The sequence below is a fragment of the Nanorana parkeri genome, unplaced genomic scaffold (genome assembly GCF_000935625.1).
Source record: "Nanorana parkeri isolate BGI_ZX_2015 unplaced genomic scaffold, ASM93562v1 scaffold59, whole genome shotgun sequence".
NCBI classification, from domain to species: domain Eukaryota; kingdom Metazoa; phylum Chordata; class Amphibia; order Anura; family Dicroglossidae; genus Nanorana; species Nanorana parkeri.
Genome location: NW_017306327.1, coordinates 2,145,525 through 2,172,794, shown reverse-complemented (window position 1 = coordinate 2,172,794; position 27,270 = coordinate 2,145,525). Strand labels below are relative to the sequence as shown.

The following is a 27,270-nucleotide window of genomic DNA, read 5'->3' as shown; positions in this document are numbered from 1 at the left end:
CGCATGCGCGGTATTGGTGCGGCTTTAGGTGACGTCTCTCAGCTCCCGGTTAACCTCTCGTCCTGTAAAGTCGGACAAACCTGAGAGAAATACACCACAGTAAATAAAATGGAAATAATTTAATGTTCCTTGGGCGGCCCGGTACCATTTGATCCACGGACCGGTACCGGTCCGCGGCCAGGTACCAGTCCGCGGCCCGGGGGTTGGGGACCACTGCCCTACACAACTGCTGTAACAGGAAAGTGAAGAAGACTATGAAATGAAGATCGATAAAGCAATGTCTGTCTGACTGCATATCTGCTTCTGTGACTTCAACTGGGCTTTAATATATAAAAAAGTATAAATAAATATATGCAATATATACGGTATATGTATTGTTTTATAGGTAATTGTGTTTTAAGCTGTTACCTGTCCTCTAAAGCAGCATGTTTTTTTCAGTTTCCTACCAGCAGCATAGGTAAATTAACCACTTATATGGTAAATTTGCTGCATTTATATGCATTTCTGGGAAGAGCTCCAAATCCCAAGCTGTTTTGGCAGGGCCTGGGAACCACCCTTGAGATGTGAACCTGGGCTATAGCTGCATATGATCACTGTTTGATAAAATTCACAGCTGGCCCCATGTGGGATCAGCATTACACACTCTTCTGTGTCTGCTGGAAAAAATGCATCATGCTGTGATTTCTGTCTTGGAGTTAGAAAACATACAAGCTGTCCATATGGAAGGGGCTGCTATATTTTCATTCATCTGATGACATGTGCTTTAATCCTCAGTTGGGCTAAGGCTTTGGCATGTGAAGCATGTGTAATTTAATAAAATGTTATAGCCAGTTTTATTCTACTTTCCTGTTAACAGGGTTCTATGCTTAAATTCATTAGTAACACTATAGGCTATATTACATATTAAAGTGATCTATATGCCTATCAGCTCCTAGTTACACTGACAGGCCTGCTCCATTAAACTTATAAAAGAGGATGTAAAATACCTTTCCTGTGGAAAAGTGTGCTTCGGGCTTCATCCAGTGGATGGTATCATTGCCAGTGCTGCAGCATTTGGTCATATAATCTCCAACAATGAATGGTGAGGGAACTAATACTGAAGCAGAACTGGCCAATTAGCAACTCTGTTACAACACCAATACATCCTTTTGGTTAATACCACTTGACCAATGCCACAGCATGACATTTAAAATGTAACAAAATGTTAAAATGGAACCCATTTCTCTTCTGAGAAATGCTGCAGTGTTTTTTAATTAATTCCAGACTTGTACTATGGTGGACAGGGGGTGCGGGTGGGGGGCTACAGTTACTAAAGAAAGTAAGGGTGAGGACTCACTTTCAGTTAAACAGTAGGGAAGAATGAGAATGACGTAATTCCCAACTGCAGCCAAATCATTTTTAGTTTTTTTTGGAGTGGGCTTTAGCTGGGGTCTCAGTCAAAAGTATGTATAGTACTTGTTAGTATGACTGACTGGGACCCCATTCCTGTCATGGTGACAGGGGTCAGAGGAAGAGAATGGGAAATCTCTCCATTGGAAAGAGAGAGACAATAACAAAGAAGGAAAGGTTAAACCCTCTGTAAGTGTTTTTGCTGTCTGTTCAGTCCTTGTTAGGTGATCTATGGCCCTCTCATTTCTTGGCTTGGGATTTTAATGGGTATACATTGATGTATATGTTTTATTGGGTGTGATAATGGGTGTGAATATGTAATAAACATATTGCATATTGCATAAAATGCATAATTTGGTTGGTTTTATTAACGTTTTCAGTGACAGGATACCCAAGCCAACCCATAATCCACTTACCCGAAATGCATGCCCCTACTTATATAAATGGTTGAGGCAGATAAACTGGAAATTCTGTCTGTCTTTTGTAGGCATCCGTTTGCATTGCAATAATGAAAGAAGACAACTTTAGATACACTATATTACCAAAAGTATTGGGACTCCTGCCTTTACACGCACATGACCTTTAATGGCTTCCCAGTCTTAGTCGGTAGGGGGCAATATTGGCCCACTCTTTTCCACTATAACAGCTTCAACTCTTCTGGGAAGGCTGTCTACAAGGTTTAGGAGTGTGTCTATGGGAATGTTTGACCATTCTTCCAGAAGCACATTTGTCAGGTACTCATGTTGGAGAAGGCCTGGCTCGCAGTCTCCACTCTAATTCATCCCAAAGGTGATCTATCGGGTTGAGGTCAGGACTCTGTGCAGGCCATTTAAGTTTGTCCACTCCAAATTCGCTTATCCATGTCTTTATGGACCTTGCTTTGTGCACTGGTGTGCAGTCATGTTAGAACAGGTAGGGGCCATTGCCAAACTGTTCCCATAAAGTTGGGAGCATGAAATTGTCCAAAATGTCTTGGTATGCTGATACTTTAAGAGTTCCCTTCACTGAAACTAAGGGGCCAAGCCCAACCCCTTATAAAAACCTCACACCATAATCCCCCCTCCACCAAACTTTACACTTGGCACAATGCAGTCAGGCAAGTACCGTTCTCCTGGCAACTGCTAAACCCAGACACATCCATCGGATTGCCAGACAGAGAATCGTGATTCATCACTCCAGAGAACACGTCTCCACTTCTCTAGAGTCCAGTGGCGGCATGCTTTATACCACTGCATCTGATGCTTTGCATTGCACTTGGTGTTGTAAGGCTTCGATGGAGCTGTTCGGCCATGGAAACCCATTCCATGAAGCTCTCTATGCACTGTTGTTGTGCCAATCTGAAGGCCACACGAAGTTTGGAGGTCTGTAGCTATTGACTCTGCAGACAGTTGGTGACTTGTGCGCACTGTGTGCTTCAGCACGCGCTGACCCCGCTCTGTCATTTTACGTGGCCTACTACTTCGTGGCTGAGCTGCTGTTGTTCCCAGTTGCTTCCACTTTGTTATAATACCACTAACAGTTGACCGTGGAATATTTAGTAGCAAGGAAATTTCACGGAACACCTGAATCCAATGATTTGGAGTGGTGTCCCAATACTTTTGGCAATATAGTGTAGTTCACAGTTCATATTACTGTACTAAAGCATAACAAATCGATTACAAAGTAAGTGACCTACACATTGTTTCAACTCTGTTCTATAGATGGTACAGCCTCATGTGTCAGGAAATCTAACCTGTCATAACATACAGTTTCAAGGTACTGTTTATGTTTCAGTTGGTGGAGGGCTACCATTTTTAGTTGTCTGCAAACATAAGCTAACTGTACTTTATTAGGGTTGGTGTGGCATAATTTGGTGGTTGTGTCCCTGAATAGCCAGCAGCAGCTTATCGAAAGGATTAAGACATGATCCCTAGGGCACCTGCTGTTGGACACACAACTACTAGTTTGTCAGGGCAGGTAAGAGTCTGAGGCCCATGCAGTCCCCAGATATATTCTGCTTACTTAGTGAGTAACACTACAATACAATACACAGCAGAATATTCTCTGGTAGCCATGGCTGACTGTCTCCATGGACCGGTCACAGTGGAAATCAAAATGTCTATCAATATGACTGTACAGTTCCACAGAGCTTTTTTAACACCATGCTGGCATTAACCTAAGGGTGATTAACCCAAAACCAAATCAACATTTTCATTTTTTGGACAGTGTGGATAAATCTTAACAGAATCTTTACATTTTTCCAGGGAACCATCTTTTTGCCTGGAAACAGAGTGGTGGAGCATCCATGCAATGAAGACAGTCCAGGGAAATTCTTATTCGAAGTAGTTCCAGGTAAGATTTCACTTCAGTTATACACATATGTGCTTTGAATAATTTTTTGTGTTTATATCAACATATTTTCCCTAATGCCTGCTCACTGCCATGTATTGTCCTGTAGGGCAAATGTATTCTATATAGTGTTTGCTTGATATACATTACATCTGAATGAGATAATCTTTATGTTAATAGTTATTTATGAGTGTTTAAGTAAAAAAGCTTTGTTTCTATGTACAGTTTGTAATTATGTGCACATGGGAGCAGCCATATTTACTCATTACATTTGCAGGCTTGGTTTACTGCTCCCTAGTGCTGCACAATATTGATACGCGTGGATCCTGTTATCTTGCTTTAAGACTGGACAGGGTACATTATACTCCCCATAGTCTCTCTCTAATGACATGAAACTCCCACAATATTCCTGGTAGCTAGACCCCATGTGATCTAAGCTGTTTAGTCTTCAGATAGCATGAGTGACCTCAAAAGATTTGCATTCATGATAAGAAAAAGGTTTTACTCATAGTACTAATGTGATTTGGGACTGCTGACAAGTACTATGTTGATTCATATATGGTGTAAATATTTTTGTTACATCCACTTTAAGTGTTGCCAGTGTGGGGTTTGCAGTCTGGTAAAAATGTGTGGTTACCAAAGAAGGAAAAACAATATTTGTTTTATTTTGAGCTCCAGGAGCCGGTCTTCAAGGTAAAGCAAAATGTTCACTTTATTGGCAACCCCACCAGTAATGCATATTGAAATACCCAGTAGTTCATGTATATCCAATGTTACTCACTCCCCTTCCTCCAGTGTGACAGCACTGGTGTTTGGTGATTCGGTACTCAAGCGCTCAGCCTTGTCATATTGGGGGTGCAGACAACTCTGCCCTGTGTAAGCTCCAAGTCATGACACAAAGGGCTCATTTTCTTTGTTTCCGGCTGAACATACTAGTAGGCGAGGGTAGGATGAATATAAGCTGCTGGTGGGGCTGCTATTAAGGTGAAACTGTAATTTTGCCCTCATGGGCAAGTCGCACACTTTTAAATTATGGCAGTATAGTAACAAAATCAAAATAATAATAATAATTCATGTGCATTACTCAGCCCTGAATATGTGATGTGCAAAATCCTAGTGTAAATTATTTCTATGCCACATCTATTTTGTAGACATAATATGAACAATACACATTGTCCCATGTCTGTCACAGCCTTGAAATTGCAATGAACACTACCTGTTGTGCCAATGTACTTTATATTGCTTTTCTTGCACAATGCTGTTACAGGAGAACCAAGGCCACTGTATTCCCAAATGTTTTACTTAACTTGATTACTATTATAAGTGGGATGAAATGCTACCTATGTAAAAATATTGTGCAGGTGACAGATTCTCTTTATGCAGACACTAAGGGACTTTTTGAAGTGAATGCATCTTCTGCACTGATCGCAAGCATATTAGGGATAGAGAGTTCCGGATCTTCTGTTTACCAAGCCACAGCCAGCCAGGACCTGACAGTTGTGAACCTGGAAGTGCTCAGAGCTGAGTACTTCCAGGTTCACTAAAAAACAGAGGGATCAGTGATCAACACAGTGTATTGGACGTGATGACTCATGGGTTCTTAGACCGCCAGAGGGAAGGGGGAGTTTGGCTGCAGGAAACGGTCTAGCAGCCAGCCCGGTCAGTGGTTCGGATGAGTATTTCTATCATTTTAGACCCTAGATGAAAACAAGATCTTAACCCTTGTAGTGCGTTTTCTTCTGCACGGAGTTCTTTTTAAAGGCTAAACAAAAGTTTGCACATAGTTTAGTTTTTAGTTTTGAATGTAGTACTATCTCAATATTTGCAGTTAAAATGATGCTACATTGCCATTTCTGTGGAGCTTTATTTTGCCTAGATTGCCTTCTGGCTTTACTGTAATATACTACAGGAGAAAAATTATATTTGGCATTAGCTAAATCTCTTCATACTGTATGAATAGATGCATTACACTGTCACAAGGCAGTATATACGTTGTTTTTGGTATTCAATGCATGAGTGATCAACACTGATTGCAGCTACCTGGATCAACAGTAGAAAAAGATTTCATGAATTGCAGATTGCTACTTTGCAAATGCTGCAGACCTATTTATTCCTTCTACAATATACGAGGATATAGTAATAACTATATTTACCCAATGATTTTGTACAGAGACTTCCATGGTTACAATGTTTACTTATTTATTTATATGCACTGCTAGTAAGATGCTGTTTTCAGGTGAAGAATTATAGCTTTACTTTCAAGAGAGACAACACAGTATTGATCACAGTGTTGCTGACTACACTGGGCAAATTACCTTAATTGTATTTTTTACGTTCAGCGTTAAGTGTAATTTAATTGTAAAAGGCATGCTTAAGAGGATTTCAAAAGTAGTATTGATTATAACTGATTTCAAACTGGGTGGCTTCAGTGTGCTTTTATATATGTCATGAATGTGTATATATATATATATATAATGAAACAAATGAAGGGGATAATCATATTTTATAAAAACAAAGAAAAGGAAACGTGAACCATAATAACCAATCATATGCTTACATTTAATTTTAACAACCAAAATGACAGCTGGAATACTACTGTGAGTTTGATTTAGTTAAAGAGGATATACAGCTTCTAACAAAATTAACCCTTACAGTGGAGTTACCCCCGCACTGCAAGGATTGCTCACTTTGGTCTAGGGGCTGGAATTCAAAAGATATACTCGACGGATACTCAGTACTGTGGCGATGAGTACTCACCTCTCTCCCCCTCAACTCCAGCTGTGGTAAGTCCTTTGCTGTCCTCACTTCTAATGCAAGTGAATGGACTGCATTAGACATGATCAACAGGGTTAGACCACCATGGAATGCGGGAGTAGCCCCACTGCAAGGGTTAACTTTGTATCTATTTTATTATTTTTTTTAAGTATAATTAAGGGCAAAACAACATATGACATATATGATGGGCCTTTCACTAGCATTAGCACAATAGGTTTTGCTTTTCTGAGTACCCCCTATAACATTGTATAACGACTATAACCTGTTGATTCTAACAGTAGATCTTTATTTCCACTTACTTTAACAAGGCGACAACACCGTTCATTCTGCAGTGAAATCACAGAACGTCTTTGTCACCCTGTGGACAGGGTAGACTTAAGCTGGCCATACACCTTACAACCATTGCAAGACTTTTGTCTTGCAATGTTTGTAAGGTAATTAAAAAAACGTACGATCTGCCCATCTTGGACAGGCAGATCATACTTGCGATCATCGCAAGCACGCCCCGCTGAGGGGCGGGCTTCCGATGACTGTAATGCTGAACGGGCAGTGTGTGCTTGCGCACACTGGCCCGTGCGGCAATTATCTTAAGAGTAGGCCACAAACCCGCCGACAGGGGCTTAACTAGAAATCACAGGGCCCCATAGGAAAATTTTGTATGGGGCCCCGTGATTGCTAGTCATGCCACTTGCAGAGCCCCAGTGGAGAGTGACCCTGCAGAGCCCACCATACACTCTCTATAGTGGGCTCTGCAGGGTCTGAGATCTCTTACCTGTCAGCGACCTCTGTGGTCGCCGGGCCCCGACTCCTGTTCCGTCCCTGGGCCCCGACTCCTGTTCCGTCCCCGGGCCCCGACTCCTGTTCCGTCTACCTGGATCAACGACTCCTGTTCGACGGGCCCCACCTTCTCTTATATCACTGTCCCCACCGGCTCTTAGGTCGCTGGCCAGTGATGTAAGAGGAGGCGGGCCCTACCTCCTCCATTCCGAACACCGCCCTTATCTGCCGCAGCGGCTGGCTGTTACTGGCACAGCTCCGCAGAGGCTATGAGGGGAAATGCGCCGTGGCCTCTGCTGAGCTGTGTCTGTGACAGCCAGCACCCCCACATGCCAAAGCGACCCCCCTGTGCCCGGGCCCCATAGCGGCCGCCTGGGTCGCTATGGCGATTGTTACGCCACTGCCCGCCGTTGTACGATCGCAGGATTTATCGTACGATAATCGGCAGGTGTATGGGCACCTTTAGATAGATTTTAACAATTTAAAGATCAGGTGTTTCACCCCCTTCCTGGCCAGACCATTTATCAATATGCAGCACTGCAGTACTTTGACTGAAGTTTATTCCGTCATGCAACGCTGTCCTGAAATACATTTTATACAATTTTTTGGGGACAGATAGAGCTTGGTGGTATTTAATCACCACTGGGGTTTTTATTTTTTACTATATGAAGGAAAAATTACAGAAAATAAAAAAAATTACTTTTTTTTAACATTATGTTATAATACATTTATTATTACCCACATTTATTTATTATTACCCACATTACCCACATAGGCGATGCTTTAAAAGCTTTTACCACTCATTGGTTTAGTGTTATCAGTGAATAATGGCCCTAGAATTATTGTTTGCGCTCTGACGTTCGGGGTAATATGTAACATGTGCGCCGCAATGGGCGCAATCGTCTTTTTCGCATGTATGCGTACCCAGCACATGTTTGTATGCGTGTATGTGCTGGGGACTTTAACATTGTTTGTATCTTTTTTTAATTCTTTTTTATGTGTGACTTTAATTTTGTTTTCGCAACTTTAATTTTTCTTAACTTTTTTTCACTTAACTTTATTGTTATCACATAGGGGGATAAGAATCCCCCTATGTGATAGCAAAGAGGATGTGGCAGGTCCTCTTTATGGAGACAAAAGGGGTCTTCAAGACCCCTAATGTCAGGTAGTGACCCCAAAGAAGCTGATGAAGCAGAAATCCGCTTCATCAGCTTCTCTTCAGCTTCTGAAGCCGGAGAGGAGATCAGGGAAATTGTGTGCTGATCTCCCTCTGATGCCATGTTACAGAGCCACCGTGCCAGTTCCGGCCTGTCCCAGGCACAGCAGAGCTCTGAGCCAGAGCTGCAGAGGGGGGCAGTGCACCGACTGGCACCTCATACAAGCAAACGGATCACTTGTATGTGCACAGGCATCGTTGCCTGTTTAAAAATGTTGACAGTTTCCCGTACGGCTTGCACGAGTGGGCGGGGCTAACAGGCTGTCCTTAGATGCCCTGTTACATCAAAGAAACGCTTAAGTAAGAGACAAGCAAAAACCCAACTCTCGCTAATGTTTTTCAAACAAGTACAGCAGGAGGGTTTATTTTTTTGTGGAAATCATATGAAAAAGTTGACCAATGAAAACACGCTGGCAGTGCTATAGTTTGTCCTAACACCTGTAACTGTCACTTTTGCTGGACAGATGGTCTGCATGCAAATGTGGAACAAAATGGCTGCTTGGAACTGATGCGCGCAACACTTGTTCCTATTTTAAGAGATTGTATGAATGAATCCCGCGATTGTTATCATTTTCTACTTAAGCCTGAAAATAATGCTATAATAACAATAAAATTAGAAGTGATTTGTACAGCATAAAAAAGCTGTAGGCAGCCATTTAATTGAATATTGATCATCATCTGGGTCTGAGAAGTCATTGTTATCACCTAATGTTTTAAAACCTTTGGGAAAATAGTTTATTTTCCAAATCATATTAACACGTCAACCGTGGCATTCGTTATATTGCACTTATTGATCAAACCAGAAAAACAGTTTAAGAAGTCAGATAAATTACTTAGAAGAGTTTGGGGGTATTTAAAGAAGAACTCCGGGCAAATAAAATCTTAAATCTTTCAGCAGAGCTATCCCCGCACTGCAAGAGTTAAGTGCTTGTTTTGCCTAGGGAGCCAAAATAACTGAGATATACTCACCCAAACCTCGATTTCAGCTGGCTCCTAGAACAATCCCTTCGGCCTGTCTCCTCCTCCAGTCCAACGATGGTATGTCCATTGGCGTCCTTATGTCCAATACACAGTAAGAACGTGATGACTCACAGGACCTTAGACCAGCAGAAAGGAGGAGTATAGAGATTGAAGAGATTGGTCTAGGAGCCAGCATGGACCGTGGTTTGGATGAGTATATCTCTGTTATTTTAGCTCCCTAGGCAAAATGAGAACTTAGCCCTTGCAGTGCTGGCATAGCTCTGCGCAAGGGTTAAGATTTTATTTGCCAAGAGTTCTTTAAAATCAGAGAATTCAGAAATAACAATCGGATACACCAATTTGGGGGGAAAAATTTAACTCATAGAACACTAATGAAATAAATTTAACTATCCTGGTTACAGACAACTCCTGCAAATAATATTTTTTTTAGCAGATTTGGCTCAAGAAGTTCAGTGAGTGGAATTGTGTGCACCTCACTGTCCTTGAAAGTATGTGTTTTTTTTCTTACAGTCCAGCTGAACCCTGTTAATGCCTTTTCTATTTTTACATTCCTTTGCACATAAATCTAGTGCTGAAAGTGAACACGTTTACTTGGCAAAGGGAAATATACTTAATCACTCCACTGACTTAATAAAAAGGAATGCTGGTATAGCACCCCCCTGACCCCCAAAGGCACGTGAGTGGGCCCCAGAGGCAGGGGTGTGCTGATATTCCACCTCAGGGGTAAGTCCTTAGGTGGTTGTGGGATGTGAATATAAAGTGCGGCGCCAGTCACTTTAGGTGTATTTCCACTTTGAAAAAATCCCTCTATATGTTTGTTATGTGTTCCTATTCACACAGCATATCTAACAATAATTTAAAAAATATATATTTTTTACCTTTTACATACCTCTATTTAGCAGCCATTTACAAGCTCATCTCTCAACGTCAGTAAAAGTAAACTCAGGTTTTATCCCAATTTGATTCCAAAAGTGGAAATACACTTTAAGGTGTTTTCAAAGCATTCCTCTAGCTTACATGGGAGAGTCTGTAGGCCTTAACCTTCACATGGGAGAGAGAGTAAAAGGCTATAGACACCTTACACAGTACAGACTCGAGACTCAGAGACCACCTCCCAGCTTCACATTGCAGAGAGCAGAGTATGACACTGTGTGCGACAGAACTTTAGGTGGTGAGGGCGAGGGAGGTGGAGCCTATCTAAGATGGCGGAGGGCCGCGAGTAGCAGCAGTCCCGACGATCACCCTCTATGCCGGATTGATTAAAAAATAGAGTATACCCAGGAAAACTGACCTGATCCTGCTTCTTAAAAAAAGAACTTTAGGTGGTTAGCAGACATAGCACAAAGCTCTCTGGGTGAGACACTAGACTCCCTGTAAGGTCCAAGCCAAATTCCAGTTTCTCAGTTACATTCTCCAGTCGTAGTTCCTCCCTGGTGCTCCTTCCTAGGAACATCTTCACCCTTCACTAGCAGGACAGCTGTGCGTCACGACACTGGGTCTACATCCTTCACCACCTGCAGGCCTTTCCCTAGGCTGCAGGCCAGGCCAGATTGCACAGCACAACATGCACCCTCCCCGCAGGTAGGGTCTTCCCCAGCATGCATCACTGGCAGTAAACTCCTAGTGATTGGCCAGGGTGACACACATATTCATATTCAGCATTATTGGATGTTCTGATCTATTGCGAGGGTCACACCCCAGCAGCAGGCAAAAACAAATGAGCACAGAACTATCATATTGGATTAGACTGGCTACAGTCCAGCAGAACTAAATTTAAGGAGTCACCCCACTTAAGGAAAGGTGGCTACACTACTTACATACCTCCCAACGTTCTGAAACAGGAAAAGGAGATACCTTTTAGTGTAAAGCATGTAAGCAAAGGACACGTCCCAGTCATGTAAATCATGAAGAATTAATATGTAAGACAAAATGTGTTATACACAGTGCTTTTTCCACCAATTCTTTTCCTTGTACTGCCATTTCAAAATAACAAATGTGAAAATGCAAAGTTTGAATGAATGGTTAGGTGCAGTGTAATATTTTTGGTAGTTAAATAGTTTATAGAGGTGAATAAATCAGTCCAACAAAGTTTAGAAACAAGGTGTAAGAAGGTACAGAGGTAATTAGTCTCAATACAGTCTTTGCAAATGGGGGATAGTTGGGAACTATTTTTTGTTTTGTTGTTAAACAATTTTGGCTATGGCATCCTGTCTGACTTTAAATGCAAGCATGCATTTTTTTTCTCTTGCGTATGTTTGGGTGAAAAATTAGTTTCACTTGGGTCACTGAATGCTTAAACATGAAAACAGAATATTAGACAGTCAGTGTTCTTGTTTCACGCATTTGTGGGCAGCTATAAACTTTTCTCCCCAATTCATAATGCATGCAAATAATTTAGAGAATGTAAGTAGGAGAGATTCAGTAAATCTTGAGCCTTGAAATGGCAATGAGATGCGTTTTTAATTAAAATGATCCTCTGAAATACAACTCCAAGGAAATTCCAAACTGTTCTCAAGCTGCAGAATTATTTGTGGGGAATATAATACACATAGGTTTCTAAATAATAATTGCAAACAAAAACCTCTGGAAGCCTAATTTACAGAGCATAATTAAAGAAATATCTAAAATCAGAAGGCAAGTTACTTTTGTTTTAGTAAATGCTGCATGTATTCTATGTAAACTGTGCTAAGTGTTCTGACCGTAGACACAGTTATGGTTTCCAGTATATAAACCGAGTTGTGGAAAAATCAAATCTTGTAAAATAGGGAGTGATTTAAGGTGGCTCTATACCCAAGTGTTAAAGCTTAACTTTAGGCAGATATATAGGGCATACATTAATACACCTCTTTAATTATTAATACATCAATAAAGGTATGTTTAAAAGCATACAACGTAAAGGGCAAAGGTTAACTGCTCGTTTTTTTCTAGGGTACTTTCAAATGCAGTTTTACTTGACCGAACCCTCCTTCCTGCAGGCTTTCCTCCATCTGCAACCAGTTCCCAAAAACTTTTTCCTTTCCATGGTCTGTCCATTGGTCGCACTCAGCAGTCCTGCATTGTGAGGACGCAGAGGGGCCGCCCACAACCTGGAATGTCAAAGAGAAGGGAAGAGCATCTTCTGCTGGGGAAGCAAGGGGTTAGGTAAGTAAAGCTGCTTTTTAACAGTACCCAGGACAAAAATGAGCAGCTAACACTGGAAGTGTGGGGTGGAGCCACACTGCAAGAGTAGTTTTTAATGTTTTCTGAATTTCAGCTTTAAGCCATGCTAAGGTTCTTGCAGGGATGAACAAATAAGGATTTACAGAATGGATAAAACATTTACTTTTCCTGGAAAAAATGATGATCCATGTTTCTCCCAGTGCAGCTCACATACCCAAAAGTCTAGGCATTGGTCTTGTTATCAGAGATGAGATTGACTCACCCTCCCTTCAGCCAGTGGGAATCCTGTATCCAAGCTAGGAAGGGCGGGGGGGGGGGGGACTTTGGCCCTCCAGCTGTGCTTTAACTACAAATCCCAACATGCTTGCGACTCTGGGCGTCATGCCTGTAACTGTCAGTCTTGGAATGCCTCATGGCAGAACAGCTGGAGGGCTAAAGCTGCCCACCCCAGAACCAAAGGCTTAGGCTTTTGATCATGCGACCATTACTGTAAAAAAACCTGGAACAGCATTTTCTCCTCTTCCAGGATAGGTACATTTTTGTTTTTCCCTGTATACTCAATTATAGGAAGGTTATAAAATTAGTGTTAAAGTAGAAGGAAAAGCAACATTCAAAACTGTTTCCAAATGTTACCTCCAGCATTGCCTTTACACAAGTTAATGTTTAATTAATATAAATCTTCATATGAGTACCGTTTTTAATGCTTGTAATTGTAGTCACGTGCCCTCTACTCATCAATTCTTGTCCTGTGCTAAGCGAGCTGCAGACAAAGCTTTCTCCTATCACTGATGTCAAGACAGAAAGCAAGGAAAAGGGGAGGAGTTGTAATTGTCCATGCACTTAGTGATGTTGGAACAAAATCTGTATGTCATAGAGCATTGTCAGAGAATGTGCTACATGAAGCGCCACTACGTCTGGGTTCTGACAACGCTAGAGGGATCAGTGTTTTCAGTAGTGGCTAACCAGTGTTAGGCAGGGAGCAGAAATAATCTCATTAGCAGGGAAGTGGCAGGATCACCAAGTAATTGCTTTGTCATCACAAATGATCATATATGTAAGAATATTTTATTTGAAACTAGCATTCAGTTTTGATTTTTTTTTGCCTGGAGAGACACCTTAACATTTGAATACTGGACAACATCAACGTTATTATAGTGTCCAAAAAAGATATATCTGTAAAAACTGTGAAATTGGTGTAATTTGTACTGCACATGCCTCCTGCCTAGGGTGGAAGAGACTACAGCAAAAAAGTTTGATGGAATAGTGTGGTAGGAGGTGCAATCCTGGGCACGATTGAACCTCAAAAACCACACAATGGCCATATGGATTTTCACACAGATGCAGATAACCAGCCTTCAATAATAATGTGATATGGGTTTACTTTTTATTTTGTTTTGGATGAAAGAAAAAAATGCCTATTGGAAATCTGTCTCATCACATCTTCATCTCTAAGCAAGGATACATCTATGATGCCCAATTCTTCTGACTCTGTAAGACATTTTCTAAGACTAATATGAATATTTGTTATTGAGCCTGCCAGGTGCATGCATGTCAGTTCTACCTTCCAGTGAAGCGCCATAAAACCCTTGAATCCTGGGTACTGTGGTATGCAAATAGTACATGGCCCATCACAGTGATGGGTAGCCCCATTAACTAATAGCAAAGTACATAAGGTGGAAGGGTTGGCCACTGTGATAGGCAGCCTCATTATCTAATATTAAAGTACATACAGTGAAAGGGTGGGCCACTGTGTTAGGAAGACTCATTAACTAATAGTAAAGTACATAAGAAGGAAGGGTGGCTCACTTACTGCAGAAACTGGCTGCTCTTTGTATTCCTGATATTTCAGGTCTCTGGAGCACTGCACAAGGAAAAAGAACCAACACGCAGACACTTGGTGGTGCTCAGCATGGAATGTGAATGTGTGGTCTATTAGGCTCATTATAACCACAAGTATATTTCATGAAGTGAAAGCAGAATGAACTACTTCTGCAATAACAGGCTTAGAAACATTTGACTTCTGTTGTTTTTATAAAGCCTTCATGACATGTGTTTTATTATTTAGTATAAATCGTTTTATCATTCTTCATGGCAATCGTTTTATAACAAGCACAGCTTCTGATATAAATATCAGTTTTAAAATGAACAAACTGAATAACACATAAAAACGTCTGTTTGGAATAAAATAGAAACCAGCTACAGTCATATTCAGTTGTATATCTTCTTGTCAGTTTATTGTCTCTTTTATGGGTAAATCTTCCCCTTCCTGAAGTTCTAAATATTCAGAATTTTGAGATGTTTTAGTGGCCCAACTAGCAGTTTTTAATGAATGTGCTAGATTTATGCGGAACTGCAGCAAATAGGCTCTGGAATATATTAGCATTCCATTTCATAAGACACTGCTCTTTGGGAGCTGACTTACACTTTGCTGTAAGCTGTGCTCTAGCTGTGTGCAGTCATTTTCCAGGCTTGATTAACATGTCTGAAATGAACCTGGCTTTAGAGTTCTCTCTGAGAGTGCAGTAATTGTTCATTTAGTGGCTTAATAATATTACAAAAGAGTGATTTTCCCTGCTTGTAGTCCAGTAAGGCATCTGACTATAATATAAAGGCACTGCATGCTCACTAGGTCCTATTACAGTTTAGTGTCTGACTGTTAATTTTTAGATGCATTTCTTTTTAAAACAGGCCCATCAGATTTAATGTCAAGTGCATGCCTGGTAAGCAATAAGTAATTACGGTGGATTCCTAACCCACCAACGTGGTTATCATTGTTCATTATCACTATCATGGTTGGCACCCGCTCCTTAAACTGAGATGTTAGCTCCAAGATGACTAAATCATATAAAACCTGGTGCGTACCCAGTTTTTAGCTGTGTTCACAAATGTCCGACATAGATCAACTTGTTACAAAGTTACAATGTTGCTATCTAAACACTGGGGGGTAGGGGGACTAAGGAAATGCTATATCCTGCCTGTAGCAGACTAATAACATAATCAGCCTAGACAAAGTCACTGAAGGGGCCTTCTTTTTAATAATAAATGGTGTGGCTTCTTTAAAAAATGACACTTGCCTTTTTTTTTTGACATGGCTGAAATATATTAATGCAGTAATGTTACTGTAAGACCCACTTTATAAACAACTCTCTAAAGGTGCCCATACACCTTACGATTATCGGACGAAACTTTTCGTCCGCTGATCGAACAGTCGTACGATTTTCGTACGACGGCCCCATCCTGCCCAGATTATCGAAAGGTTCGATCAGCGGTAGTTAAAAAAAACCACCTGGACGACTTGCGGTAATTGACCGCAATTATTTTCGTTTGCGCATGCGCAGTGTTAATCGTATGACTTTTGACGGACAGAAACGCCACCAACCATGCAAACATCGTACGATCGACCAAAGTTTTCAAACATGCTTGACCGTCAAAAGTCGTACGATTGTACAGTACTATGGGCCGGGCACTCTATTCACACGTTACGATTGTCGTACGAAAAGTCGATCGCATACGATTATCGTACGATAATCGTAAGGTGTATCGGCACATTAACAATGATAAACATAGATTGTGACAGCAAACAATAGTATGTAAAATAAGTAAAGTAAATTTGTGTGTACAAATCTTTATAATGCTAATACAGCTTGTTTTTGTAAATTGTGTGCACACAAATGTAAATGAAATATTACCTTTAGTCATTCAGATTTTTTAGATCTATCTAATGCTGACTTAAATGTAATTATTCTTAATGTATACTTAAGTTTACAAAAAAAGCATTGTTTCTTTGTACAGATGGTAAATATTTAATATCTGCATGTTACTGATCCTCACTTCCATGTAAGTTTATAGGTTAGGTCTGACTTGATGGAAAACAGCAGACTCTCTATAGGTGAACTTATCTCAGCAGTCCTGATACCCAGATGACCACTAGAGGGAGAATATATAATCAATGCATGAAATACAATAACAAAAATATCTAAGAGGAAATAAAAATAAGAACGTCATCTCAAAAATGTCATTCAGATAAAAATTGCAGCAATAACATGCATTATTAACATTATTAAAAATTCATTTTAGTTTCCCTTCAGTATTCAGTAGTCCCCCCCCTTCAGTAGTTCCCCCTATGTATGTATAATAAATAGGTTGAAATGCTTGTTTAATGTTTGACACATTGCATAATTTTGAGTTCATTGTAATGCACGTGTTATTTGAATATCATCAAACCAAATATCAAATATTGAAGGCTTATACTCAACAAGTAATGCTTTCACATTCTTCCAGGCAAAATTAGAAAATATCAATTCATAAATACTGTTCTGTCAAAAATGCCCTTTAAATGCCATAAGTGGAAATAAACATTAACGAAATGTTCAGTCGGGAATGTTTTCTTTTTATTGTGACAGATATTAGGCACAAATCAAACAAGAGAGCATATATTTTGTTTTATAGTGCTAACATAGGAAACAGTGTATAAAATGTGAGTGGTTGAAAAAAAGGATACCTTCCATTAAAAAATGCCCAAATAATTGTTTGAATATGGCAGAACCATTCTGAAGTAGGTTATACACGGTGCAAATTGTGGCCGGGTCTTGATGAGCTGGCAGAAATTCCCCAGTGGGTGTCCCTGTCGGCACCCTTCCGCCCGGCATGCCTTGATCAGCTGATTGAAGGAGCAGGTTGGAAAATTCTCGAATGAATCAACTGCAAGCTCTGTTCGGGTACTCTGACATCACCAGTAGCAGCTATTAGAACACATTGGAAACAGCAGATGATTCCTCCAGCCATGCTCATAAGCGTGGATGGAGGAGTCTGTTATATTTTCTTTTCAACCTGTGGGCAGAACGAAGAAAATATAACCGTGTATACCCAGCTTTAGACATCATGTTAACCCAGGCACAACTGTATTATGACAACCTTCAAGGTGCGACAAGTTGTTGCTCTGACTAATTCACTATGTAAATTTCAGCTTGAACTACTGAGTTCTGTAAACAGCAGCATTTACATCAAAGAAGCAAACAGGAGAGTCAGGAAAATGTAAAAAGGAGCCTGGTGGCTCATAAGAATATTACAAACTATTAGGGATCTATTCACGAAGCTGCCGAGGGATCTGGCCGTAGCTTCGGCCGATCCTTCGGCTAGCTTCGGCCCCAGGACCCCTTCGGTTCAGGAGAACCGAGGGGGTGCTGTACGGGCTATTCACAATAGCCCGTACAGCTCCCGATCATGGCCGAGCGGCTCAGTCGAGCCGATCGCATATTAATAGCCGAACAGTGTTCAGCTCACTTCACTTCTGATCGGTCATTCACTCGGCTGCCCTCGGCAGCATAGTGAATAGACCCCTTAGTTTGCAATATTTCATAACAGACTCAAAAAATATTTTTTTATAGGTTTTTATTTCTGACCACAAATAATTAGATCTAAGTATAAAGAGAATTTGAAAATATATACAAAGCTACTACATATTCCATTTAATAACAACAGTAGTCTTATGTTGTGCAAAAGAGTTTATACATTATCTCATGCTACCTTTCAAAATATTCTCAAGACAATTAAAGACTAGAACAACAGTAAACAATAAAATTAATTCTTCAAAGTAAAAGGGTAATCCATCATTTTATTTGATAGGGAAAAATTTATCAGTAGAATACATAACCACTGCTTCAAGTACACACAACATTTTATATCCTTTTTTCATGCTTATTATGTGATTATTTTTCATCAGAAAGGTCATTTTTCTGTTTATATAGGACTTCCGCTGTCACTACTGCAGACATGTGGAGGACATTTGCAAAAAGCAGAATAATATTATTTAGCTCCTTGTCCTATATTTCTTTTCAGTTTGGTAGCCGAGTGGGATCTTGAATTTATACTACTTGCAGCATCTTAAAGTGCCTTTCCACCTTTGCAGTCAAATTTGAGAAAACCCCTCTATTTATTTTATTATTTATATAGCGCCAACAATTTACGCAGTGCTTTTACATGGTTGCACATTCACATCAGTCCCTACCCTTAAGGAGCTTACAATCTAAGCTCCCTTTCTAACATGCATACATAGAGGGCCAACTTAGAGAGGAGCCAATTAACCTATCAGCATGTATTTGGAGTGTGGGAGGAAACCAGAGTACCCAGAGGAAACCCACACGAGCACAGGGAGAACATGCAAACTCCTTGCAGTTAGTGACCTGGCCGGGCCTGGGGCCCCCAGTGCTGCAAGGCAGAAGTGCTAACCACTACACCACCGGTGAGGTCGATGTCCATGATGTCACCGGATCTCCGACAGAACTCCCAGAAGACCCGGAAGCCGGCGGAGAGGTGAGTACCGATTAAAAGAATTTTAATCGATCAAAGAAATTAACGATTAATCGAGCAATTAATCGTTAATTTCCGCAGCCCTAGTTTATATGTCTATATGTGTATGTGTTCCTATTTATACAGCATACTGAAAAATAGCTTTTGGGAAAAATGTCTTACCTTTTAGATGTTTTGTTACAGCTGTCAAGATAGTTGATTCCAGCGTTTTCCTAATGGAAACACTTAGGACTGAAATTTGAGGATTTTGTATATCTGGTAAGCTTCATTAACATATATTGGAAAAGCCAGCTCAGATCCCTCACCCCTCACAGCCTCTCCTAATATTTCAAAGAAAGATAAGCAAAATGAAATTGGAACCCTTAAAACCCTAATCAAAGTAAAAGCTATTTAAACTACAAGAAGCAATTTTTTAATATTTTTTTGCTTATGCTATATGAATGGGAACATTTAACAAATATAAAATAGGTTTTATACCAAATTGGCTGTGAAAGTAGAAATACACTGTAAGGAAGTCCATACTTTATCTAGAGTTACTATTTAGGACAGGTCCTAGACAAATCCTTCTTGCTGCACGCTATATCACGTCAAAATTATCTTAACCCAGGTTTCCCAAGAGACACTTAATTGCTGAGGTCACCATGATGAATGCCGTCCTGGTAATTCATGACAGCTAAGGGAATCTGTTCATTAATCCAGCAAAGCAAGATGCCTTGAGAGCATCCACTATACAACCAGTTTCAACTAATTACATTTTTGGTAGCCACAAGCCAGTAGAGATTACGGTATGTTACAGTTCCTGTAAGCACACCATAATTTTATCTACAATACCTGCTTGAATGTATTCCAAGCAACTATAACAACTCTTTATAAAACCTGCAGTATTTCGAGCATTCGGAAATTGTAACATTTTTCTAATTGTAAACCTGGCAATGTATTTATCAATTACTATATTAAAAGATACGCCCATCAGGGTTACATAGTATTTGAGGTTGAATAAAGACATTAGTCCATCAAGTCCAACCTATTAGGATCTCATTCTAGGAGTACCCGTACCCCTGTATATTACGGTCCCTTAAGAAATCGTCCAAAAGTTTCTTGAACAATTCCACATTATTTGCTGAAATCACCGCCTGTGGCAGTGAGTTCCAGACCCTAACTTTATTGGTTGAGATGTAAGGTATATCCTGTGGCTTTAAATGTATTTCCACTTTTCAGGCAAATTGGAACACCTACTTTATACGTGTTACATGTTCTCATTCACATTGCATAACTTTAAAAAAAATGCTGTGTACATTTTTAAGTGCTTAAATCCTACCTAGCTTCACTCCTATGCAATATTAGGGAGGGGGCTGAAGGAGGCTGCGGAGGTTATGTTTACTCTAATTAACCCTGCCTGTACTGTGCTGGCAGATTTCATTATCAGTTGTAAATTATATGACTAGGACTGTCTGTCCTAACAAAGGTTAAAGCCCTGAAGCCTTTGTACAGTATGTTAATGAGGAGATGCTCAGTCTGTCCTGAGTTTGCGGTTACTGAAATTGAGGGAGGAGCTTGCAAAGGCCTGCTAAATAGAGATATCTAAAAGGTAAGAAATATATTTTTTAAATTATTGTTAGATACAGTATGCTATGTGAATATGAACACATAACAAACATATAGCAGAGTTTTCTCAATTTTGACTGCAAAAGTGGAAATATACTTTAACCTCCCTGGCGGTATGATTATGCAGGATTTTAGCATGCCAAAGCGGTACATTGTTTTTCATGGCAATTTGTTGTTTTATATTGTAGGCCTGTAATTCTTAGTAAATATTAGGAATAACTCACATAAATCTGTCCAAACAAGAGTCCAGTAGAAAAACCCGGGTAAGATAAAGTTCGAAACACGAAATCATAAATTATAATATAATAAATAATTATAAACAATTATAATACAACAATAAAATAAATGGTCCAGTAAATGAGAATTCTGGGGGCGCTGCCTGATCCGTACCACAGTCAATAGAGTACCAAGTTCGCACATCACTGAGCTCGGTCGCAGAATCATCGCTGTTGTCACTTTCAGTGTCTGATGACGAATTTCCCAACGAATCGCTATCGCTCAATTCTGCAAGTGATTCTAATTTACTATCGCTGTTTTCTACCTGGTCTAAAACCGCTTTTGACCTAAAGGGACGCTTTTTGGATGCCATGGACGTTCTCAAGTTTCCAGGCAGAAAGAACAGTAAAAGTGCAGGCAGGGCACTGGACAAAGCTCTAGGGACAAAATTGAAGTGAAATAGTTTGATACATAAGTGTAATCATAGCAGATTACATTGTATTGTGTGTATTCTGTGTACATTGCATCTTTTCACTTTTGAATTTCCCGCTGGCTCCACCCCCATCCCCCCCTCCCGCTGTGACGCCAAAAACAAAAGTAAAAGTCAGATGCCAGCATCGGCCGGCCGCGTACAGCAGAGGACACCGCGGGCTCGTAGGGACAAGGTAAATGACACTTTTGTGCAATCCCGAGTGTGGCTCGGGGTTACCGCTCTTGGTACTGAAAATTAACCCCGAGCCACACTCGGGAATATCGCCAGGGAGGTTAAAGTGACTGGTGCCCAACTTTACATTCACATCCCACAACCGGCTAAGGGCTTATCCCTGAGGTTACATGTTCCCATTCACATTGCAGAACTTTTTTTTAATTGCTGCTTGCACAAAACATGCTCTTTTCTGAAGGAAAAGTTGTTCTATATACTGAATTTTCCTCTGGAATGCATGGGGGTTGGGCAGGTTAACATAATTAACCCTGTCTGTACTGTGCTGGCAGATCTCAGTATTGGTTGTAAACTAGATTTGAACACCATCTGTCCTAACAAAGATTTAAAGACTTAGAAGAATTGTATGGTGAGAAGAAGAAGCTCAGTCTGAAAGTGAAATAGATGGATAGGTTGAGGGACAAACTGTTCAAAGTAGACTGTAATCTGCACAAAGGCCTTCACCAAAGAAAAAGCTCAATGGTGAGAAATATACGGTATTTTTAAAAATTGTTTATCGGTTTGCTGTGTGAATAGGAACACATAACACATATATAGTGGAGTTTTCTAACTATAACTGAAAAAGTGGAGCTACACTTTAAAGTAAATTTAAAGCCAAATGTTAATCTAGTTTTATATAGACTGCAGAGGGGTTAAAACTGCTGTCAGGTTTTATTGTGGTCTTGGTAAGAAGGAGAGTTTACCTTACTTACCGTTTCAGGGTCAGCTGTACAATGTGTAGTGAACTTTATTTTAAGGAGTTCATGTCCAATGAATAACCTGAAATAGTTCAAAAGTAAAATTGGAAAAAAATGACTACTCTGTTGACTCAACAAAATGATTCCTAATTTTTACTATATTTACAATGCAGTAATATAAAAATAGGTGTGTTCTAAAATGGTAGTGTGCTTTCTTAGCCAGTCGTAGAAAGTAAAATCCAATTTTTGTACATTTCCCATTACATGATTGGGTATATAAATTGAACACTGCTTTACTCTGTTCAGCAAGATAGTTGACAGTTAATACAGTACAGTTCATACAGTAAGTAGGAATTAATCTCATTGTGTACATAAGTTCATCTGAGTGTTGTTTGAATTTAAAGTGTAATAGGTAGGGAATGCACTGATACAGATACTAGTCACTTTGTGATGAAGGAGCATGGAGACAGCTTCCCGGCAAATCAGGAAGCCGGGCAGCGAGTCATTACCCGCCCCCCGACTTCCTGATTGGCCAGAAAGCCAGGTCCATGCTTCCTCGTTACCTGGTGACAAGGGAGCATGAAGACAGCTTCCCAGCTAATGGGAAGCCGGGTAGTGATTGATTACATGCCACCCGGGTTCCTGGCTAAACAGGAAGCTGATTGGTGTGTCATTACACGCCGCCCAGCTTCCCTAATGGGATTTCCGATATCGGTATTCTGTATTGGTGAGTACCAAAAAAAAAGTATCAGTACTCGATACCGAAAAAACTGTATTTGTGCATCCATAGTATTAGGAATATTATATTGATGAGTGGAAGATAAAAAAGATAACCACCTCAAAAATGTCTAAATGATATAACTTTTTCACACGACTGTATAATGTTCTTTCCAATATCTACAGAAGTCTGCCTTCATAAAATGTTACAATTTGCAAGATTAGAAATGGGTGATAAAGAAAGTCTAAAAAGTACATTAGGTGGAATTTCCATTCCTAAGTGGTATTTACTGCTTTGGTGGAGAGACTAGCACACCCAATAGCTGTGATATACAGTGTTTGGCTTTTCTATTGTATCTAAGCTACTCTTTTTAGTTGCCTCAGGAGTTTAATATATTTTCTTCTGGAGAATTAAAGTGACATTAAACTCAAGAGATAAATCTTAAAAATGCATTGAAGCACCCTAATTAATAACAATACTGTACCCTTTTTGTGTATCACTTGACTGTAGATCCTCAAATTATCTCTGAATTGGTGCTGACACTGTCCTTCCTTCTGGAGGGTGGCTACTTTTGTTCGTCATGGTCCCTGTGTGTATTGTAAAGTAGCCACCGCTCCAAGCTCACTCCCATGGACTACAATCTCACGTTTAATTTACTAATTTGTATTGAGATTGTAGTTGATTGTAGCAATAGTTAAAGCTATCACAGTGAGGGGAGATATGGATTTTGAGTACTACAACCAATGGCTTTCAGGAATTAAATTTTTAGTTTTCTTGGGTGAACTAAAAGGCCCACTATAGTGAATAATATTATATTCTTCTAATTGTATTGGGTTATTGCCTACTATGGTATTCTTCAGAATATGAATTCTTTTATTTTTCAGATGCCTTTATTTATATTATCTTCCCATTTACATGCAAACCAAGCTGTCCAGCAAAAGTGACAATTACAGAGGTCGGGGTAGACCATATAACACTGTTGGAGTTTCAGCGGTCAGCTTTTGTTGGCTTGATTTAATCATTCTCTTCCAAAAGTCCCTGTAACTGCTTAAAACATCTTAGCTGGAGTCAGGTTTTAATTTGGTTTTCTTCTACTTAAAAATGAACTTTAACCATACCTTTAAAACAACAACAAACACACCTTTAGAAATGTTTAGTAATGGCAATCTACAAACACATACTTCTAGATTATGGCGGCCCTGTATTCTTTGCATACCTTATTTCTCTTTTTTTCCCTAGTCTTCTGACAGTGGTCATGTTTAATAAGGGCAGGTTACTAGCTCTCCTTTTACTTCCTGGATTTCTGGCACATGTGGCTAGACATGTGAGTAGGACATGTGACCATGCACATCATCTCAGGGGAGGAAAATGCCTTTCCCTGAGATCTCATGAGATTACAGATGAGATTTCCCAGCAATGCTCTGCTAATGAAACCTTCCCAGGATGCAACTCATTGGCACATACTGTACATCATTTGTGCCAGAACTGGACCAGGAAGTGGATGAACTCTATTTGTAAGTAAATCGAAAAAGAGTTTGTTTAACTTATGAATGTAAGAATAATTGAAATCAGCATGCAGGGCTTGCATGCTGATGTGATTTTTAGCAAATGGTGGTAAAGGTCCGCTTTAAAGTCTGTTTAACACTACATATCCATCCACCCTGTCCATGGAGTGACAACCTCACGCTGTTGAGGAAAGTGGAAAAGTAAAGGATAATAAAATGATAATAAAAATATGTAACAGGAGAAACACATTTTGAATTTGCCCATAGTTCCATTTTAACCTATCAATTAAGCATGGTTAACCCAAGGCAAATTTATTGAGGGATTTAAAATTGTTGTTTTATATCTTGCCACTAGTAATTACAGGGTCTAGCCCAGGGGTAACCAAACTCCGGCCCTCCAGCTGTGGTAAAACTACCAATCCCCTGAGGCATTGCAAGATTCCCACAGGCACAGGCATGACACCCAGAGACAGATGCATCATGGGATTTGTAGATTCAGCAAAGCTGGAGGGCCGGAGTTTGGCTACCCCTGGTCTAGCCTTTGCACCTTCCAGCAGCTTGGCAAGGGGAATAATAACAGCAATGTTCCCACATGCCACTCCTTTTTTAACCACTGAGAGGGCTAATAGATTTTTATTTTTCAGTACAGCACTGGATGGTGTTTGTTTATTACACCTGCTGTTTACACAGATTTAGAGAAATATGGCACAACCAAGTACTGCTGAAAATAATAAGTAATATTATTTTATTATCTCTTCAAAGTGATACCATCCCTAACTTACTGACGTAAGTATTTTAAATCTAATAAATGAACAAAAGCCTGTATATTATTTGCTTCATTACATTTTTTGTAAAGCTAGTAGCGAAAAGTACACCAAATTATTATTAATATGCTGTTTTATTAGGAAGAATGTATTTGTTTTCTTAATTAGAGTGTTCAGGAAAAAAGCACTTCGAACTATCTAATTTGCATACTGACTGTTGAGCAGCAAACTTGCCCAGAGCCAGAGTTGCTAAGCAAAGGAGATCCTTGAAAGAACAACATACTGAAATGCAAAAAGATTATTTCAGATTGACTCATTTGCATATGCAAATGTTTCTCTAAACTCATAAATTGAAACTTCGGAAATGCCATATAAACCAGGTATTATATGGTGCTAGATGTATTAAATAATCATCAAGATCAAGAAAACTAAAATACCCAATGCCCACGAATCTGTATTTACTCCCTATGAGTATGTTGTGGAATTGTATCTTTACAGGTGTAGAAGAGTTGATTAGTAGCTCCCAAATAAGTTTGTATAATATTACTGCAGTAAGATAACACGCATTCACAGACAACCAAGGTTTTGTTTCAAGCTGTTCTGAATTTATTGAGGTGCTTTTGAGTTCTTATCTTATACTCGTGATAATATAAGAATGTACTTTTAAGGGGAAAAATGAAAACGTGATGCAATACGGAATACAGAACATGGGTACAGGCAACATAATTCCAAGAAAGAATGTTGGAATATGTGTATGTGATAGGGAGCAGAGGGGAGTTAAAAGCAGAATGTAGATTAGTGTAGTGTGCAAGGCAAATAAAAAGGTTGAGAAAAAGAAATCTTCCTAACATTAGCACAGCATAAGGGGGGTAACCTGACTAGAGTACAATGATGCTCTTATGACCCTGTGGAGGCATTTTCTAATTTCACACTGTATACAAGGTCAGGCGAGTGTGATCCTATTACTTTTTTAAGCAATATGGGGGGGAGGGGGGAGTATCACTCTGTTGACAGATTTTGTACTCTGGTTTTTCTCAGTCAGAACTAATCTTATGGGTTGATTTACTATAGCTTAGTGAATTTGGTAAAAATTTACTTTGCAAAGAAAATTAATAAAACAATTCATTTCCTTGCAAAGTGCAAATTCCCTTGCAATGAACAGCCTATTTGCCTATAGTAAATCAACCCCCAATGCATGTAAGCTTGGCAGGTCTGCAAACCTATAGGGGCTGCAGACTGAATTAAAATTGCAAAAAGATGAGTAACAATTATTGTGCAATTGTTTTTTAGCAACTGCTGCATGCCATATGACAGGGGCAGCAGGGCCCTGTAAACAGATTGTAGGCAACTGCTGGCTTCCACAGGCCACCTAAGGCTCTGCCCCCTGTGTTCTGGGCTGTGCTGCTCCTCCTGAAGGCTTGGGGCAGCCATGGCGATGTTTTGGTTAGTGTGAAGGGAGATCAGCGAACATCCATTTGTGGAATTCCCCTCTGCTAAATTAAGCCAAAAGCAACAAGGATTTTGGCACTTCCCTTCTATGAGCTGTCATTCTCAGGATAAAGCTGATCAAACACGATCTGTACTTGATCAGCTTCATTGTAAAGAGTACAGAGGTGACATCAGGGGGTCTAATAGACCCTTAATGTATTCTTTAAAAAAAACAGTCCCCTCTAATGTTCTATCACATAGGGGGCTGTGAGTTGCGGTAGTATGAGATCAAATGTCCCATACTGCAATGCAGTAGTGAGAATCTGCCCTAGTACATATGATACTTCATGCTCTAAGTTAATTTTATAATATAATTTTAGTTGTTTTAAATTAAATGGCAAGACAAACAGTTATACCTAATGTCAGGATAAAGTTAGACTTTTATTAAGGTTAGGCTTTGCTTGGGTTTAGCTTAGAGTTAGAGCTAGGCTTAGAATAGAGGTTAAGGTTGATTAGGGACAGGTTTAGTTTAGTATAATTAGAGCTAGAGTTAACTCAAAACTCCACTTAATTTTTCTAATAAAAAAATACCATTTTGTTTCAATACTTACTTTTAATCAGGAGCTGGAACCCCTCCCTTCTCCTCAGTACTTTCTTTCTGCCACTAGATGTTCTCAGTCTTCTTGGCTGAATGATGGCCAG

General features: G+C 39.8%; 1 protein-coding gene across 3 annotated transcripts in view; it reads left to right on the top strand.

Annotated features, from left to right (window-relative positions):
- The window catches only part of ARHGAP24 (Rho GTPase activating protein 24), a 600,350-nt gene that overhangs the window by 363,066 nt on the left and 210,014 nt on the right, over positions 1 to 27,270 (top strand). For all 3 annotated transcript variants that reach the window (XM_018576195.1, XM_018576196.1, XM_018576194.1), the window contains exon 3: positions 3,633 to 3,720. In XM_018576195.1, the coding sequence (XP_018431697.1) occupies positions 3,633 to 3,720 (88 nt within the window). The remainder of the gene's footprint in view (positions 1 to 3,632; positions 3,721 to 27,270) is intronic.